The sequence below is a fragment of the Pelecanus crispus genome, chromosome 1, assembly GCF_030463565.1.
Source record: "Pelecanus crispus isolate bPelCri1 chromosome 1, bPelCri1.pri, whole genome shotgun sequence".
Lineage (NCBI taxonomy): Eukaryota > Metazoa > Chordata > Aves > Pelecaniformes > Pelecanidae > Pelecanus > Pelecanus crispus.
In genome coordinates this window covers 214,900,751-214,913,542 of record NC_134643.1, presented here as the reverse complement: position 1 = coordinate 214,913,542, position 12,792 = coordinate 214,900,751, and the positions used below count along the sequence as shown (strand labels likewise).

General features: G+C 51.9%; 1 protein-coding gene across 1 annotated transcript in view; it reads left to right on the top strand.

The window, feature by feature from the left end:
• AMOTL1 (angiomotin like 1) overlaps positions 1-12,792 on the top strand; it is a 68,887-nt gene that overhangs the window by 1,625 nt on the left and 54,470 nt on the right. Inside the window, exon 2 of the mRNA XM_075717769.1 lies at positions 954-1,004. Coding sequence (XP_075573884.1) covers positions 954-1,004 — 51 coding nt within the window. The remainder of the gene's footprint in view (positions 1-953; positions 1,005-12,792) is intronic.

Here is a 12,792-nt window from a genome sequence, read left to right as displayed (position 1 = left end):
CCACAGATTCCAGACCAAAATTTTTTTTAGTCTAACCCATGCATTGAACAAATGCCATGAACCTGGAAGGAAAAAAACCCAGAAACCAACCCTCTGCAATTTTTTTTTTTTTAAGTTGCATTGAGTTTCTGCAATTTAGCAGCATTGTGACATTGAAAAAAAATGTTTGAAAATAAAGAAATACACACCAACTCCAAGGCACAAATGGCATTTAACACTTGGCCACATGCTCCTATGCGGCTGCAGGTCCTTCTGGCAGTGAGGGATCCCTGTGCGCTGTGGTCCACAGCTGGGAGCAGGCAAGGATGGGTGGGCTCATGGTGGGATTGGGCTTGGGATCCAAAACAATCTCCCACAAGCTTTCGGTGAGAGATGCCACCAGCTCAGGAGTTTCCAGAGCTCATGTCTAACCTGCCACAGGCACTGAGTTACAGCAATATTATTATCAGATGACTCAAGGGTTTGCTCAGCCTCTGAAAAATCCCCACCAGACCATTTTCCTGCTTCTGCTGGTTAAACCTACCCCAGGTGCTGTTGTTGGAGAAAACCATAGCACGCAGGAAAGCTTTGCTGTGGGCAGGATGCTCCTTGCCATGCCCTGAGACCTGGCTGAGCCAGGGAAAGGGAGCAGAGAGCCATGGCATGGCCAAAAAGGGGAGCATGGCCAGGGGATCCCAGCATGGGCAGAGACAAGGCAGCAGAGCTCTTGCTCTTTGGCAATGCTGGAGGAGGGTAAGGATTCATCCTGCCAAGTTTTCGTCTTGAGCTGACTCCAGGGTTTTTCAATAACAGCTGGATTAAAAGAAACACACATATAAAGGCTGTCAGGGGTGAACTGGAAGCAAGCTGAGCAGGGGCTTATCTGCAGTGTGATTAAAACAGTCTTGTCACCCCAGCTCTCTGCACCTTCCTCTCCAGCTGATCTTTCCAAGCATTTTTTCTTCTTCCCTCAGACAATGAGCTCTCCGAAGGTGCCCCAGCCCTCTTTGCTCTGGATCAGCTGGGTAAGTCCATGCGTGATACATTTTCCTCTTCCTTTTTTCCTATGTAAAGTAATTAGGGGATGACTTAAAAGACAGGGCAGTTGCTGAATGCTTTCCACTGCGTAAATTCATCATCACTAGTGCTTCCTTTCTGTGTTGCTTTTGAATGCCATCCATCAGAGGGATGGGACAGCTTGATGCTAGATGTGTTTAGTACCTTTCTCTGTTAAACTGATGTGGATTTTTTTCCCCTGGGAGAGAAGCTGTCACTTCTCTGGTGCAGAACGCTCTCACATGCTGCTGCTTCTTGGCTGGGGGTTTGAGTTTTAGCCCACGGCTGGCACTGGAGCTTCTGTGACTTTCTGGTACCTTGCAACTCAACGAGGGTTTTTTCCCCCTGGGAGGCAGAAATAGAGGTGTGTAAAGTGAGAATGAAGAGTAAGAAACCCAGGGAGAAAACAACCTTAAATGGGCATGGGAAGCTGAAGGCTTCAGAGGCTGAAGCCATGGTGGAGCCCTGTCTGGCAGTGATCTCCCCTTAATCCCAGGGCCAAGGTCAAAGAAGATGTGTTGCTTGGGAGGAGTTAGGGGTGCTCAAGGTAAGGTGGGGGTGAGGACCTAAGCTGCACACTGGTAAGCTTCTGCAGGAGGTCTGATGTGCAGGGAAGGGGGAAATCAAGCCCCCAGCCCCTCCTGGGAAAATGGGGGAAGGCTGGAGATGGAGCATGCGGGAAAGTGCAAATTAGATGTGTTGGGAGAGATGCCGGGCTCGGGTCTGCGCACCTTTCCTTGCTCTTCAGCAGCATGGTGGGACTGCCCCCACACACTGCAACGCCTGTCACCTTACATGACCAAGCACCAGCCCTCCCTCCCAAGGAAAAGGCACCCTCCTCTTCACTTTCAGGGCAATGAATTCTCCATCCTTGGAGATATTCAAAATCTGTCTGGACATGGTTCTGGGTGACCAGCTCTAGGTGGTCCTGCTTGAGCAGAGGGGTTGGACCAGATGACCTCCAGAGGTCCCTGCCAACCTCAACCAGTCTGTGGTTCTGTGTCTTCCCCACCTGCCTGGAAACCCACCTTGTCCCCATTAAGGATGCTCTGCATGCACTCACTGGGCTGCTCACCACATGCCGCACTGGTGGAAACTTGGGGTAGGAGGGTAAAAACTGCAGGAGCCCAGTACAGTGATTTTTATCATGTTTAATTATCCCTGCTGTAAACCTCTGCTACTAAGAGCCAGGATCTTGAAAAAATTCCTATAAATACAAAAATGCCTATAAACTGTATGATGCCTTGCTGGTGCTTGAAGGGGTGGCTGGGCCAGCAGCTGTTCTCACTGGCAGTCTCATACACTTGGATCATATTTTAAAGGAGTCCTTGTGAGCTCTCTCCACTTGGTGTCAGGATAGAGACTGCTCTGAGATGTGTTCACCCAGAGGAGCGTCTAACAGGGAATGGGAATAAAGCCAAGAGCCTTCTCTTGGCTGCCTCATTCATTACCCAATTGCTGTTAAAACAAGTCAAGTAACTTTAAAACGCATTTCTGTGACACAGCTTCCACCACCTCCTTTTCTTCTTGATCTTCCTCATCCTATCCCTTGACTGGTGCCTTCCCTCAGTGACATATGCCCATTTCTCCTACCCTTGGCAAACCCTCCAAGTCTTAGCAAATGTATTCAGTCACAAAGAACAAGTTCCCTCTCCCAAATAACAAGATTTGTTTGGTTTTAGCTGAGTAGCAAAGAAATGCATTAGAAGCTAGACAGATGTCTTAGATGTGCAAAATGAGGCTCCTAGTGACCCCTGGTCAAGGGGCAGGACCCTGGAAGGGCAGGGATCAGGGCTGTAACATGGGACAAGCAGCTTCCTGGAATCCTCCTCGCGTTAATGGGGGAACAGTCTGTGCCATCCAGTGTGATCCATTGCCTCCTGAGGTGGTGGTTGACACCTCCCAGGGCTTCTGCACAGCCCCGCTCCCAGCAGGAGCTGCTCGGACACCTCTTTCCTCTGCACAGCAGTATTAGACATCCCTCAGTCTGGAAAAGATTATTCAAACCAGTGCTTGTATCACCTTACATTTCCACTCTGCTTTCCAAACACAGCACAAGACGTGATTGCTCCATCCAAGGTAGACAAGACAGACAAAGGATGTGAGATAGCAGAACAAGTAATGGAAAACTGATCTCTCCTCTTGCCTCCCTGCCGGCTGGTGAGTTTTCAGCTGGATCAGTCTCCTGATCTGAGTCATGTGCAGCTGTGTGTTCTGCAGTGCCAGGCAAGTGAGGGGTAGGAGCAAGCACATGTTGGAGGGGGAGAGGACAAGACCATCCCAATAGCAGCTCAGATTTATGCTGTGTTGAAGTGCTCACGTAACCAGGGCCTGAGAATACCAGGTCAAAAATACTCAGCCCTGGTCAAACCAGCCACCTGAACAGCAGGAGTTATAAGTAGAGGAGAGAATAAAGCAGCATTACAATAACAACATCCTGAGACAAAACATCAGTATGGTAACAAAGCATCATCACCATAAAAATCACAGAAAAGCAGGTCTGAGCGGAACTTCAAGAGGTCAGCAAAACCTCTCTTCTACCTGAAGGCAGGACTAGTGCCTCCTGTTCGCCCATCACCCCACATGGAGGACCAACCTGTCCTAGCAGCTTTCCCAGGCAATCCACCTCAGTGCTTCACTGCACTGGAAGGGTTTTCTTGGTGTCTAATTAAATTTCTGTAATTTAAGCCAATTATGCATTGTGCTGCTGAAGGCAGGCATAAGCAGGGAAAAGCCTTTCCATGGGTCAGACTGAGAGTTTCTTGTCCTCTGTGCAGGGGCTGGAGGAGGATCCCAATGGAGGATCACTGGATTGCGCCCTTTTTTTCCTGCTCATGAAGTCTGCCTTGACCTCTGGTCCTGCATCCAGCTTTCTGGCAGCTTGTCCCAGCCTGCTGTCAACTGCAAATGTAAAAAGCTGTGCTTGGATTTTGAGTCATTCGTGGAAATGCTGATCAGTACCAGATTTACAAGAGGCTTTTTGCGTTGCCTCGTGCCATGAGTAACTAACCTCCAAGAAGTGTTTTGACCTGTCATGCAGCCATCTATTCATACTTTCTCCTAGTCCAGGTGTCCCTCTCTTGCTTATAGTGATACCATATGACACAGCATCACAAACCTTACTTATACGCCAACATATACGGCCTCTGCACCTCTCCACTTCCCCTCTCATCTACAAGGTTTATTACCTCATTGCAAAAGATTAGATGAGTCTGACCAGCTCTGTTCTTGCTGAATCTGCGCTGGCTGTTGTTACTCACATCCTCCTTTTCTATGTGTTTACAAAGCCTTTGGTCGTTCCAGTGCTTCCAAGGATGGAATTAACAAAGACTGGGAAATCATTTCCTAACTCTTCTTTCTCTCCTCTTCTTAAAGACTGGTGCTCTGCTTGCCATGCCCAACCTTTGGAAACACCTCTGTGGTCTGCTGCTGTGTAAGTCAGTGCATGGCTCGCCTGTACCTCGAGCAGTGAGCAAATTTCTGAGGTTCCCTGGAGAAGTACCAGGCAAGGGAGGCAAAGGTGACCCAGGGACAGAGCAGCTTCTGTGAAAGCAGACGTTGAGTAAACTACAACTTGATGAAGTGGAAAAGAGATGCTTGAAGGAAGGTATGGTAGAAGTACAAGAATTATGAATGGCATACAAGTAAATAAGTGCAAGAGAGACATGGACATACTGGAGATAGTCCAGCAAAGGGCCACAAGGATGATGAAGGGACTGGAGCTCCTCTCCTGTGAGGAAAGGCTGAGAGAGCTGGGTCTTGTCAACCTGGAGAAGAGAAGGCTCAGGGGGATCTCATCAATTTATGTACATACCTGAAGGGAGAATGCAAAGAGGACAGAGACAGGTTCATTTCATTGGTGCCCTGGGACAAGACCAGAGGCAATGGGCACAGACTGAAACACAGGAGGTTCCCTCTGAACATCAGGAAACACTTTTTTTACAGTGAGGGTCACTGAGCGCTGGCACAGGTTGCCCAGGGAGGTTGTGGAGTCTCCATCCTTGGAGATATTCAGAAGCTGTCTGGACGCGGGCCTGGGCAACCGGCTCTAGGTGGCCCTGCTTGAGCAGGGGGGGTTGGACCAGACAACCTCCAGAGGTCCAGCCTCAACCAGTCTGTGATTCTGTGAAATAAGGAAAGGCTTAAAACAACCCACAGGAAGTATGTCTTCACACAGCACACAATTACATTGTGCAACTTGCTGCCACAGGATGTCCAGGGTGCCAAAAGTATGAATGGGCTCAAAAAATGCTTAGAAAACATCATGGAAGAAAGGTCTATGAAGGGCTCTCAAACCTGATGATGCGGCTACAACCTCTGGCTCAGGAAGGGAAGCAGGATCACGTACTAGAGGAAACAGGATTTGTACTTGTACTGTTCCTTGTATGTTCTCTGTAGTCATCTACCAGATGCCATGTCAGAGAGAGGACACCAGGAGCTCTTAAGCCTTGGTATAATCCAACGTGGTCCTTCTTGTCTTTCCTTAGGTCCACAGTGACTAACCAGAAGAAAAAAACAAAACAAACCCACACCTCCTCTTCCTTTTCTGTCTTCATCTGTCTCTCCTCTCCTCTCCCACAGCTTTGACTGCTGGATTTCAGCAGATATGAATCAGATGGTGACTGTTGTGTTCCTTTTGTTCTGTAAATGATTAAAACAGAACATTTCACACTTGCTTTGTGGCCCAGCAGAGGAATGCTGCATTGTCTCCTTGGCAAGTTCTGAGGTGGAATTTCTGGCTGTGGAGAAAGTGAGGTCAGGGAAAGAGAAACTCTCCAAACAGGGAACATGTGCAGACTACTTCGCTGTCTCTCTCCTGTGCTTGCATGTCTTCTCTCCATCTTCCATTCTCTCATCCCTCCCCTCTTTTCCACCTCCCTCCTGCTTCATTGGAAATTTTTCTGCTTGCTGCTTTGAGATGATTTAGCTGAATATCAGAAAAAAGAAGAATGAAAAATGCAAGGTGAAAGCCCCCAGCCCAGAAAGCCTTGGGTAGACCAATGAGAATATGTGATGAAATGGAAAAATAAAGTGGGAGTGTGGGGTACAAACCCCACCTTGCCAAAATCAAGATGAAAAATGCTTATGTAGGAGATGCGGTATCTCAGTGGAAACCCCTAGGACCTGTGCCTCACATTTCCTGACAGCTGCCCAGGGGAGGGATTAGCTGGCTGTGCTATTTATACCTGCACCCTGGGTATGGTGAGCCTGCTGCAGGAGGCTCCCCACAACAGCAGCTTGCAGGAAACACTGCTTTTGTGATACCATCTGCCGGGGGAATAAATACGCCCAGGAATGAAATCCCATTGGATAAATAAAAAGGGAAGGAAAGAAAAAGCCCTGGTCCCTGCCCTGTTTGTTCCCACTGCTTCATAGCCATCCAGCTGTTTCTTTTTCTTTGTTGTCCTGACCTCATCCCGTACTGGAGTGAATCCAGAGAGCGAGTGCTCTGCTTAGCTGTCTTCTGCCAGAAACCAAACAGGTCAAGTTATTAGAGAAAAATGAAAGCTCTTTGGCAGAACTGGAAAAACAGATGTGCGAAGATATTTCTGCTGCCTCGAAATACAATGCTGCCTGTTAAGTGCATATCAAGGGGACCTGATAGATGTGCACAGTTGTCATTGTGGAAATCTTAACAGTGGCTATTAATTTAGCAGGAGGGGTTTCTTCAGGGCTCTCCAAGCAGCTGAGCTCACTGCCTGCCTGGTAGCAAGATTGCTTAAAAACCTTCTGCAGATGTGGTTTAGAAAGTGCTGCTCCAGCGCTGCAAGAGGATTCACCTCTGCTCAGTAGTTAGGGATGCTACGGGGATGCTGAGGATGGGTAGGAGGGTCTCTGAGGGGCAGGTGAAGCCTGTGACTATCAAGAAGAGGTAGGATTATCTCCACCTGAGATAATGGTAAGGGCATCTTTCATGCCAAAGGCTTTGTGGCTTTTATTTACTAAACTTACCTGGGTGAAGCTTTCTACAGTGTATTCTGATTTCTTGATTCAGCTCTTGCTGTGGTCTCAGCATCGCACGGTGGTTATTCGTGCCATCCCCAGCGGTGGTGTTAACGGGGCTGTAACTCTCTGGCTGCCCATTGGGCATCGTTAAAAGCAGCAGCGACAGCAAGAAGTGAAATTGCGTGCAGGCATTTGGGGTTGCCGCAGCATCAGGCAGAGTGGGACAATTATTTGTTTGCTTGCAGTATTAGGAATCTGTGGGATTACACGGATGGGTGGGTGCAAATGTAACGAGTGTCAATACCCGAGTGCGCTTGAGATTTGGGATGGCCGCGTCCCTTCTGCAGGGCCTCGGTGGTCCAGCCCCAGGTCTGGCGGTAGCAACTGCTCGGACCTCCCCAGCCATGGGGGATTCGGGATGGTGCAGGGATGCTGAGTGATCCAGGGGGCTGCTAACGGCCGAGCCAGGGAGGCACCTGGAAATGCTTCTCCCTTCCCACACAGCTCACTGAAATGCGTGGGAAATGGATGGGAGGTGTTTATTTTCCACAGCAGGGTATAACAGACACGTGCTTCCAGCCCATGGATCATGTGTGTCTCCTGGATCTGTAATTACCAGGGAGAAGCCAAAGGGATGTGGTGAAGCAAGATGGCACTGTCAGCTCCGCTCCGCGGCCCTGACAGCTGGAGTTGTGGTGGCACTTGGCCCCAGCTGAGCAGGTTAGGACCAAAGGGGGTGGAAGGATGAACTTCTTTCTTTCTCCAAATTCAGTGGGGGAATAACATAAAAAATATTTTAAAAAATATACTTAAATATATATATATAAAAAAATAGTGGAGCTATTCCAAAATTAATTGGGGGAACAATATATTTAGTATATTTTTATACATATATATATTAAAATATATATATAATCAGTGGAGCTGCAAAGCGGAGGAGCTTGAGCAGTGGTTGCCTTGCCCTCCTGGGCAGGCACAGCTTCCTGGTGGTTATCAGGTGTATCAAACCACAGAGGGATTAGAGAACTCCCTGTCCGATCTGCCATCCTTAATTTATCAAATCAAAATAGAGTTGAACAGGAAAAAGACTTTGAAAATCACTTGGAAACATGCACCAGAAAATTAATAATTTGGGGGAAAAAAGACACTTTTACCTAGGCAGAAAAAAAAGGCTGTTTTCCTTGGATACATAACAGCATGGTTCATGAGGTCTTTGCGATGCTACTGAAAGATAAGAGAGCAGAGAATCCTTTTTCTTGATATATTTGTTCTTCTAGCACCAAAATCATCACTGATCATCAAGCAGCAGTAGGTAAAAGGGGAGCATAGACCGTGGGGCCAGAATGAGAAACAAAATAAGCCCTTGGGCAGGCTGGGTCTGCTTGGCTGTGGGTACTACAGCCAGATCGCACTGCGATCACCCAGTCCCCCATGACACAGACTGTGAAGCAGAATAACCAAAATAACATGTCCCATTTTGCCCAACCGAATGATAAAGTTAGAGCATGACAAAAAGTAGAGCTTGAATTGCCATTTTGAACCGGGCTCAGCGAGCAGTGCCCTCATCCAACTTCATCCACTGCTGTGAACAGGCAACTAACAAGCCGAGGGCAAAATTTCACCTTCATTTACAGCTGAGCAGGTTCACGCTTTGCCTGTGTCTATAAGCAAAGCCAACATTTATCTCCAGGGGAGGTAGGAGAGAGCAGCTATACAATGTGAAAAACCCAAAGGCCAGCTCCTCCAGGGGACTGAGGTGTCTAACTCTATCTATTGCCATGATTTTGCAGAGGATTTAGCATTTCAAAATGTTAATTAGGGCTTGAGTTGCTCTGAGATACTCGGGGCATCTATAGGAGACGAGGGAACTCAACATCCCCATCCTCTTCAGCCTGTCGCTGCATTTCCCTGCTTTTACCCCTTTGGTAAAGATGGAGAAACCCAGGCAGCGCGCTGGCAGCACCAGTCATCCAAGAAGAGGTCTGCCTGTGGGGCAGCGCTGGGAAAAGGCTGCAGAGGGGCTGCTGAACCCAATTTGTGCCCACATGGCCCCGAGGAGGGGGACGGAGCATGGTGCAAACACCCGAGGAGATGTCCCATGCTGTCCCCCGTGCCAGACCCTTGGCAGCAGGGCCGGGGTGGGCTGGGGAGACGAAGCGGCGGCTCCAGCCCTAACGAAAACGCATCCCACGGAGCTGGTGTGCTGAACCGCAAAGAAACCCTGAGCTGGAAACATGTCCTGTGTTCCCGTTACCGCAGTGCTCGTGCCCAGCATTGGCTGTAAGTCCCTTGACGTCAAGGGGTATGTGCATCCGCCGCTCATGTGAAAATGCGCCATGAAGGGGGTGGGCAGCAGAGGAAAGGGGCTGCATTTAAGAACAGGGGGGGCTGTATCTCCCCAGCAGGCACAGGGAAAGCGGCCGGAGCCCCCAGGAGGCGGGGAGGATGCCTGGGGTTAATGTCCAGGCTTGGGACTCGGGGTAACTCCTGCCAACTGCACATGGCCCGCGAGGCGGGGAGCGGGGCCCGGGGAGCCTGGGTCGGTGTGTGGGATGGGATTCCGCTCCCAAGCACCCCCGAGCACCGGGTGGGGAGGCCGCGCTGCCACCCAGGCTCGCCCCCGGCCGCAGCCAGGCGTCTTCGGTGGCTCCGTTTGGGGCTGCAAAACTCCAGCAAACCCCGCGGCCCAACCCGGGGGGGGGGAGCGGGGAGCCGGGGCTGCCCCCGAGCCTCGACGGGAGGCACCTGCGGCCCCGCCGCCCCCGCCCCCGCCAGGCCCCGCCCACGGCCCCGCCCACGGAGGCAGGCCCCGCCCACTACCCGCCCCCAGCGGCTGGCCCCGTCCCCGCCCCCCAGCGGCTGGCCCCGCCCCGCCCGCTGGCCCCGCCCCGCCCCGCCCGGCGGCGCGCGCCCGGGGCGCGGGGAGCGTGCGGATGGCCGCGGGGCTGCCGGCGGCGGCGGGGCGCGGGGCCGGAGGTAACGGCGGCGGGGCGCGGCGCGGCGCGGCGCGCGCGTGTCTGTGCGCGCCCCCGTGGGCGGCGGGGTGCGTGCGCCTTTGTCCACGTGCGCGGCGGGGGTGCGTGGCGGGGCTGCTGCCCGAGTCCGGGGCGGGCTGCGGCCGCTCGCACCCCCCCGTGCGGGGCCCGGCCGGGGTCGCGGCTGCCCGCGGAGGATGCGGGGAGGCCCCGGCAGCCCGCGGCGAGCTCCCGGACCCGCCTGCCCCCGGGCTGCGGGGGAACCGCAGCCGGCGTGGGAGCGGGGGCGAGTTCATCCTTCCCCCGCCCCGCTGCACCGTTAGGGCCGGGCAGCCCGGCCCGGCCGCGGGGCGCTCCGCGCTTCTCCGCGCCCCTCCGCGCCCCGAGCCCTCCCCGCGCACTCGGGCGAGTTTTCTCCGCTCCGGAAAGGCAACAGCGGGCGGGCGCGGAGCCCGGGGCTGGCGCCGCGGCAGCCGCCGGTGGGGCCGGGCCGCCTGCGGCTCGCCCTGAGGGAGCAGCGCGCCAGGCGCTGGGGGGGAGCCGCCGCCGCCGGCTTTCCCGGGGAAGGGCGAAGCGGGCGGCCGGGACTGTCAGCCGGCGGAGCGGGGGGGCTCGGGGCGGCCCCCCGGGAGCAGCCGTGGGGGCGGCGGCGGGTCCGGTCCCGCTCCTCCGCCGGGCGAGCGCGGCCGCGTCCCGCTGCGGGGCGTGGGGAGGGCAGAGCCGGCGGGGGTGCCGCGCAGGGGGGGCCTCCGCGCCGGGGGAGCGTTGTGTCACGTTGTTGTTGTTGTTGTAGGGGGATGGCGAGAGGGAACTTTTATATTTAACCTCCCTACCCCCGCAGGGAGAACAAAGATAAACTCCTGTTTAAAAGAAAAAAAAAAAAAAAAGCATTGAAAAAGGAGGAAAAAAAAATTGAAAAAGGAGGAAAAAAAAATTGAAAAAGGAGGAAAAAAAAAAGCATTGAAAAAGGAGGAGAAAAAAAGCATTGAAAAAGGAGGAGAAAAAAAGCATTGAAAAAGGAGGAAAAAAAATTGAAAAAGGAGGAGAAAAAAAAAGCATTGAAAAAGGAGGAAAAAAAATTCAAAAAGGAGGAGGAAAAAAAAGCATTGAAAAAGGAGGAAAAAAAATTGAAAAAGGAGGAGAAAAAAAAGCATTGAAAAAGGAGGAAAAAAAATTGAAAAAGGAGGAGAAAAAAAAATTGAAAAAGGAGGAAAAAAATTGAAAAAGGAGGAGGAAAAAAAGCATTGAAAAAGGAGGAAAAAAATTTGAAAAAGGAGGAGAAAAAAAAACCATTGAAAAAGGAGGAAAAAAATCGAAAAAGGAGGAGGAAAAAAAAAGCATTGAAAAAGGAGGAGAAAAGAAAAAGCATTGAAAAAGGAGGAAAAAAAAAAAAAGCATTGAAAAAGGAGGAAGAAAAAAAAAAACCCATGTGAATTTAACTCGAATCCTCCTGCCAGGTTTTGTGATTCATAGCTTTAAATACAGGAAGGTCGCTGCTTGGTCTTTTTCCTCTTTCGGTGGAAAGAGGTTTGGTTTGGTTTTTTTTTTTTTTCCCCTCTTTCCTGGTGCTGTGTGAACGTCCCGGGAGCGGGGAGCAGCTGCCCGCGGAGCAGCGCCCGGCCGGGCGGCCGCACGCCCACTGGAGACCGGGATCTGGCTGCTGAGGCGCCTGCAAGGCCCTTAGCGGGCACCCGCTGAGCTGAGGTTTTGTCTTTTTTTGTATAAAAATAAAAAGCCTAAAAAGCTTTCTGAGAGAGGGGTGGCCTTGAAGATGAGGAGACCCCTGATTTTTTTCTCGCATGCGGCTACCTGGCAACGCCGTTCCTGCTCACAGGTGTGCATGGAGGTATATATTTCTTTATATATATATTTACATATACACAGAGTTCTATATGTAAATATATGTAGGCATCTATTTTTATACCTTTGTGTAGAGATATATAAAAATATTTGTAGATACATATGACTACGTATATATATAAAATATATAGTACATATATTTATATTTTTTTGTGTGTGTGTATATACATAATATATATACGTGGTCGTTGCTAACGGCTAGAAAAACTCTTAAAAGGATCCTATAAATACCTTATCAAGAAACGCCCAAGTGGGGAGGGCAGGGAATACCGGCTGGGCGAGAGCCTGTGATGAAGCCCTCTTTGGGCTTGCGCTGGGTGCGTGCTGTGGTCCCGCGTGGAGGGGCCGCATCCTGCCCGGCCTTCCGCATCCCCAGCCCCGGCTGGAGCCGTGGTGTGAGGGGATGGAGTTGGCTGGCTGGTGCCCCCCAGCACTGCTGGGGCTGGCCCCCGCCTTTGCCCAGGCTGTGAGGGGCCGGTGGGAGCCCTGCCATCGCCTGCATGTCCATCCTCCTCCTCCTCTGTCCTGATGTCCGCCGCTCCCCTTTGCTCTCCGCCAGCATTTGGCGAGGGGGGGGGGGGGGGCTTTGCTTTCCCTTTTCTTTTGGAAAGCACTCGGCTGCTGGAGGAGGGCAGCTTCAACCGACACGAGCGTGTGGTGTCCCTCCGAAGCCCCGATGCCCGCGGGATCAGTGGTTGCTCTCCCTTGTTCTTCATTTCCAAGCACGTGCTGCTCCGGCGACGTTGTGGAGGAGCGTGGAGGCAGTTCCCGGCGTCCTGGCCCCGCACGGCGGTCTGGACCAAACCCACCGCACATCGGCATCCTGGATGGGCAGGCTGATGTAGAGACAGCTCTATCGCTCCTTGCAAGAGCTCTTCTGTAGGAGCAGCCAGCGCGGAGCCGAAGGCGTTGCGTTTCTCCGGCGCAGACGCGCCAGAGGGGGTTTGTAGGGATTCCTGCAGCAGCTCCGGGAGGG